Source organism: Trypanosoma cruzi, genomic scaffold, assembly GCF_000209065.1.
Source record: "Trypanosoma cruzi strain CL Brener 1047053516595 genomic scaffold, whole genome shotgun sequence".
Lineage (NCBI taxonomy): Eukaryota > Euglenozoa > Kinetoplastea > Trypanosomatida > Trypanosomatidae > Trypanosoma > Trypanosoma cruzi.
Genome location: NW_001849440.1, coordinates 84,553 through 90,552, shown reverse-complemented (window position 1 = coordinate 90,552; position 6,000 = coordinate 84,553). Strand labels below are relative to the sequence as shown.

The 6,000-nt window shown below is 47.0% G+C and overlaps 3 protein-coding genes across 3 annotated transcripts, besides 8 other annotated features; all 3 read left to right on the top strand.

Moving 5' to 3' along the window:
• Positions 1-4,776: a sequence feature (heterozygous, Esmeraldo-like haplotype).
• Positions 328-384: a sequence feature (T-rich).
• Positions 409-1,908, top strand: Tc00.1047053507993.390 (pyruvate kinase 2, putative; the record flags this gene model as incomplete). Its single annotated transcript, XM_815534.1, has 1 exon — positions 409-1,908. The coding sequence occupies one exon, from the start codon at positions 409-411 to the stop codon at positions 1,906-1,908; it is 1,500 nt and encodes a 499-aa protein (XP_820627.1).
• Positions 1,947-1,969: a microsatellite.
• Positions 2,665-2,741: a sequence feature (A-rich).
• Tc00.1047053507993.380 (hypothetical protein, conserved) lies at positions 2,833-3,291 on the top strand (the record flags this gene model as incomplete). The annotated part of the gene is made up of 1 exon (XM_815533.1): positions 2,833-3,291. One exon carries the CDS (start codon positions 2,833-2,835, stop codon positions 3,289-3,291), a length of 459 nt encoding a protein of 152 aa, XP_820626.1.
• On the top strand, positions 4,262-4,591 carry Tc00.1047053507993.369 (hypothetical protein, conserved; the record flags this gene model as incomplete). The annotated part of the gene is made up of 1 exon (XM_815538.1): positions 4,262-4,591. One exon carries the CDS (start codon positions 4,262-4,264, stop codon positions 4,589-4,591), a length of 330 nt encoding a protein of 109 aa, XP_820631.1.
• Positions 4,777-4,846: a sequence feature (areas merged during assembly that could not be assigned to a particular haplotype. This can correspond to areas where the two haplotypes were merged or to regions with more than two copies in the genome that were merged during assembly.).
• Positions 4,847-5,092: a sequence feature (areas merged during assembly that could not be assigned to a particular haplotype. This can correspond to areas where the two haplotypes were merged or to regions with more than two copies in the genome that were merged during assembly.).
• Positions 5,093-5,166: a sequence feature (areas merged during assembly that could not be assigned to a particular haplotype. This can correspond to areas where the two haplotypes were merged or to regions with more than two copies in the genome that were merged during assembly.).
• Positions 5,167-6,000: part of a sequence feature (areas not merged during assembly with more than two copies in the genome that could not be assigned to a particular haplotype) that runs on past the window's edge.

Sequence of the window (6,000 nt, the reverse complement as noted above, 5' to 3'; positions counted from 1 at the left end):
TTTTAGAAGGGGGAATTGTTCCGCCTTTACTGTGTATTAACACATACAAACAAACAAACAAACACGAACACACACAAAAGGAAAGAAAAAGGAATGTTTATATTTTGATGATCTTGTTGCTCTTATGCCCCTTTTATCACTGTCACTGTTTTCTTCTTTTTTCCGTTTAAATCTCTTCTTGCTCTTATGACGCATGCACACACCAACACCTGCTGTTTTTTTTTTTTTTTTGTTGTTGTTGTTGTATCTTTCAAGAAGGAAGGGATTTCTGAAGAACAAAGGATTTATTACGCTTAACATTGCATTTTTTTTTTTTTCCAATTTTTGCAAAGACGACAACAACGACAAAAACAAAAAGAACACCCGAAAGGAAAAAAAAAAAAACCAACAATCTTTTGAGCATTTTTCATGTCGCAGCTCGCACATAACGTTAATCTTTCCATTTTTGAGCCAATTTCTCATTATCGGGCCAACCGTATCGTATGCACGATTGGCCCCAGCACGCAGAGCGTTGAGGCATTGAAGGGCCTTATAAGGAGCGGGATGTCCGTTGCACGCATGAACTTTTCACACGGCAGTCATGAGTATCACCAGACAACCATTAACAACTTGCGTGCTGCGGCAACGGAAATTGGGGCGCACATTGGCCTGGCACTTGATACGAAGGGGCCGGAAATTCGTACCGGCCTTTTCAAAGATGGAGGGATTGCACTAGCGCCCGGTGATACTGTATTAGTCACGTCTGATCCTGCATTTGAAAAGATTGGAACCAAAGAAAAGTTCTACATTGAATACCCTCGCCTCAGCATTACAGTGCGACCGGGTGGCTTTATCTACATTGACGATGGTGTGCTGAGTCTGAAGGTGTTAAGCAAGGAGGACGACTACACACTAAAGTGTTATGTAAACAACGCACACTTTTTGACAGATCGCAAGGGATGTAATTTGCCAGGATGTGAAGTGGATTTACCAGCGGTGTCGGAAAAGGACCGCGAGGACTTGAAGTTTGGTGTGGAGCAAGGTATTGATATGGTTTTCGCCTCCTTTATACGTACGGCGGAACAAGTGCAGGAAGTACGTGAGGCGCTCGGTGAGAAGGGCAAGGATATCCTTATTATCTCCAAAATTGAAAACCATCAGGGTGTTCAAAACATTGATGCTATCATTGAGGCGAGCGACGGTATTATGGTGGCACGCGGCGACCTTGGTGTGGAGATCCCAGCAGAAAAAGTTGTCGTGGCCCAGATGATTCTCATCAGCAAATGCAACGTGGCGGGTAAACCCGTCATTTGCGCGACACAGATGCTTGAAAGCATGACGACAAATCCCCGTCCAACACGTGCGGAGGTCTCGGATGTCGCAAATGCTGTTTTCAATGGCGCTGACTGTGTAATGCTCTCTGGGGAGACAGCAAAAGGAAAGTATCCGAATGAAGTGGTACAATACATGGCCCGTATTTGCTTGGAAGCGCAAAGCGCCACAAACCAGGCCGTTATGTTTAACAGCATTAAGAAAATGCAAAAACTTCCCATGTCACCCGAGGAGGCGGTTTGTAGCAGTGCTGTGAATTCCGTGTATGAGGTTCGGGCAAAGGCGCTGCTTGTGTTGAGCAACTCTGGTCGCAGCGCGCGACTTGCAAGTAAGTACCGTCCTGACTGCCCAATTATATGCGCCACTACCCGCATGCGGACGTGTCGTCAGCTCACCATCACTCGATCTGTGGATGTCGTCTTTTACGACGCTGAACGGTACGGTGAAGACGAGAACAAAGAGAAGCGGGTGCAACTTGGCGTGGACTGCGCCAGGAAGAAGGGCTACGTTGTGCCAGGGGATCTCATGGTAGTGGTGCATGCGGATCACAAGGTGAAGGGGTATCCAAACCAAACCCGGATCGTTTATGTCAGCTGAGGGACAGAGAAAAGAGGGGGAAGTGACTCATACCGCTCCTCTCTCTCTCTCTCTCTCTCTCCTTTTTTAAAATTTCTTTCTTGCCCGGAGAGCAGGGAAATTGTAACTGAAGGATAATAAAAACCTGATAAGAAAAACAACAACAATAAAATCCCACGAGAATGAAACACCGGCATATATAAGGACGAATGTAGAGACAATGAGAAGAATCCACGGGAAAATTAAAAAATAAAGAGAAGAAAAAAGAAAAAGAAGAACGAGAAGAATGTAAACACGGGGAAAAAAACAAAACCTGCGGAAGGGGACTAAGAGAACGAAAATACACACGCACACACACAAAAAAAGGAGACAACAACAAAAGCAAAAAGTATATATATATGAGTTTGATTGCATCAAACCGAGCCAATTAAGGGGACGAAGGAAGAAGGGAAACGGTGCACCACACAAAAAGAATGAGGGCACTCTCACCAATTTTTTTTTTCTTTATGCGTGTTGCTGAAAGTAAGGGTGAGATGGAACTGCCATGGCTGAAAATCCGCCTGACAGATTTGGTTAAAAAGGAATTCCAGTTTTTATATACACATTTATTTACTTATATACATGAGGCCGTCGAGTACTTTTGGTCATAACAAAAGATCTTCGCATGTACAGTTGTGTACGTCACGGGTGTAATCCGCCCTTTTCGAAGTTCTAAGCTTCATTTTATGCCATCATGTTCATTTACGTGTTCCTTTCTGAATAAAAGAGGGGAATGGCTATTTTTCTTTTTTCTTTGTGCTCTGTTTTTGTTGTTGTTGTTTACTTCTTATTTGGTTGCGTTGCTTTCGCTTTTGATACCCCTGAAGGAGTTTCTTTTCACAGCACCACTACGCCTTCTTTTCCTTATCAAATTTTCAGTATATTCACGGGGGAAGCATTATAGTAATGGAAGTGCCATCGACATTGCAGAATAAGTTGGCGTATCAAACAATATTTCCACAGTATCTGGATGCCAATCTTACCCCGGCCGAGGGGCGGCGCCTGACGAAGACGCAGTCGGTGGAGAATCCGCAGCTTGAGGAGATTGCAGTCGTGTTGGGGCAGTTGGGCTACAAGGACTTCTTCATTGAACGGACCCTTTCCTTACCACGCTCGCAGGCATCAAAAAAGTATGCCATTGTTCCCAAGGGATGCGTGAGGGTGGCTATCAAACGACCCCAATCAGAGCATTACATTCGTATGAGTGAGTTTGACACACAGACACGCGGCGTGACAGTACAAGGCATAGGCAGTAAGCAGGATCTCTTGCGCCGTGTAGCTGCCGCAATTAAGGCCAGCGGTGTTCCTCGTCCACAGCCCGTCTCGGTTGCTGATGCCACGGGCGCCTCCTCGAAGAAGAAGTAACTGTGAATTTAAAGCGGAAAGAAGAAGAAAGGCTCGAGGGGGGAAATTGATGCTCTCACGTGTACGGAGGTGTTTCCCCCATTTTTTTTTTCTTTTTTCTCCTTCATTCTGCATGGAATGGGAGGAAAAAATGAAGAAAAAAAAAAGAAGGGGATATATATATGTATATTGGCTTGTCATTTCCACTTTTCAAGATACCTTCGCTGTATCCCGGGTCGTGGGCGGCGGCTCATACACTTTTTTTGTTGTTGCTGCTTTTTTCCCTTTTCTTTCAGCCTCGCGAATTCATTTTACGCATCGCAACGAACATTTCGACCGATGTGGAGAAGGGGTTGAAGGTGCATTCTGTCAAAAAGGGGTACGATGCGCTAAATTGCGCGCCAGACGGCGTGCGGTTCCTCTCGTCTAACAGTTGAGAATCTCACTGCAGGGCATACGCCGTTCTATGAATATGACAAAATGAAGATGAAGAGATGAAGAGTAGTCTTGGGCATAATTTCGATGCGACGGGGCTTCTTCTACAATAGTGCATTTCTCCTCTTCTTAAGTTCCCCAAGTTTATTGCACCACACCGTGCCTAACTCTTTTCACTGCGAACCGGTGGGGATAGTAACATCAACGGCATAAAGTCAACTTTAAACCCACCGGGTTTTTGTGCTTTTTTCTTCAATAACCAAGTTGTCCCTTTTCATTTTCTCAAGTGGCTTTCTTGGGGCGTTATCTCAGCGCCAGTGAAAACAGTTTGGATGAGCGCCAATGACGTAATTCTACCTCGCGCCGCGAGGATATGGATTGTGTTGCTACTTTGTACATGTGTGTTCTCTATTTTCCTTTTTTTATGGCGACGTGGAAACGTCTACTGATCAATTCTAATTGTATTGTAGAAACTGCGTTCTCTGTGGCTTCTGAGCTCAATCAAGAATAATGTGTCCCCTCTTGCGAATATTCTTTTGTTCTTATCGATAGTCGCATGGCTTCGTTAGGATCTGATGTTCAAGCGACGAGCAATGAACTTGTGTCTGCCATAGAGGAATTGAAAGAAAGGCGAACTGAGATAGAACGGAGTATAAGGTGTGATGAGGAGGAGCGAAATCGAGTGCTCGCCGAACTGAAGGCATTGAATGCCCGTCTTACCACAATCGAAGAGAGTCTAAAGCAGAAAATAGGGGCGAAGTCTGTTCTCGACAAAGTCATCCATGAGACATCAGAGGGTTTTCGGGGTATTGTCGAGGCATCAAGAAAGCTACTCAGCAATGTCCGTGAGGAATCATCTGGTCTTCCAAGACACAACGGCCTGTAGGCCCAAAGAAGCCGTGGAAAAGTCTAATTGTGCGCACATAAGGCGATCCTGTGTGACATTCCTGTGTATATATACATTTCCATTTTAATTGCGACAAAGCATTTTTTGCCAAAATACGAAAGTACACAAGTGCGCAAAAACATATCCATTCTTTTATCTTCCATTTCTATTTGTTTTTTGCTTCATTTTTTCCACAGCTTTTTCTCAAATACACTCAATGGCCCGCCCGCCGGTCACCATCGCAGAGCACCTCCGCCCTGCTGAGTGGAGACGTGAAGGAAAGCCGCCGCCCCCATAGTGGGTGCTGCCGTGGAGGGTAAAAAGCGCACAAACACACATACACACACACCCGTCACGTGTCGGCCCGGGCTGGCGCGGCGGCGCGATAATCCGTCACAGCCAAGCATCAACAAAGAAAATACCAAAGTTATAAATCATTAAATCATTAAAACAAGTGATCTATAAATAATAAAACAAAAGGATATACGTGTCAGAGGCATCGACGTTAAAGCCACAGCTGCGAGGACCTCTTCGTGTCTTCTCGCCGCGTAGGGCGCTGCTGGGGGCAGAGTCTCTCCACTTAGAGGGGAAACCGCAACAAATTTTCCGTGAAGCACGTCTTCCTTACTTCTCCAGTGTACACTCCATGTTTTTTTTTTTATCGATCGCAGATCCAAGCAGCGAAGTGGATGCAGACTTATCTCTTTGCGCAGTTTACGCTGGCCGGCTTCCACAATTTCCGGTCGCCGCCTGTGGGGCATGCCGCGCGGCGGCGGGCCAATCCGTCATGGCTTTAACACTGAAAACCGCATGTTGGACGGCAAAATTCCACCGGTGGTGATCGCATCGGGGCGTCGTCGCCGGGTGGGTTGTGTCTTCTCGGCGGCCTGACACTCTGCCATCGTGGAATCGGCGACGGTGTGACGGTAATGAATGGATGCGTGCGCGCCTTTTTGGGCACACGGTGCGCTTTGCCTTGGCGGCACTCTCCGACGCGGAGGCGAATTCTCTGTGTGAGTTTGGTCTTCTTCCCGCCGAGTTTCCAGCTTTGCAGCGCATGGGCATTTTATCTCCATTTTTGGCGTCGTGCCTTTCTTGCTGTCGAGATGCTTTTGCCGTGCGTGTGTGTGGCCAATCCCCCGGTGTTCCCCGCCTGTTTGTCGCAGGAAGGGCGCTGAAGGAGTGCTGCGATCTTTGGCGCCTGCTGCGGCTCTGCTTTGGGACGTTCGTGGGCTCTCATTTGGGGTGGTAGTCCCGCTTTCGTTTGGTCCTTGGGTCCACAGGAAATGCATTGGAACGGGGTGGGCACAGCCAGATCGCCATATTCACGGGGACGCCTCCCACTTGTCGGGGGACAGCCCTGATTGCGGAAGTGGTGACGATGAAAACCGAGTCCGCTTTCCTGTTCG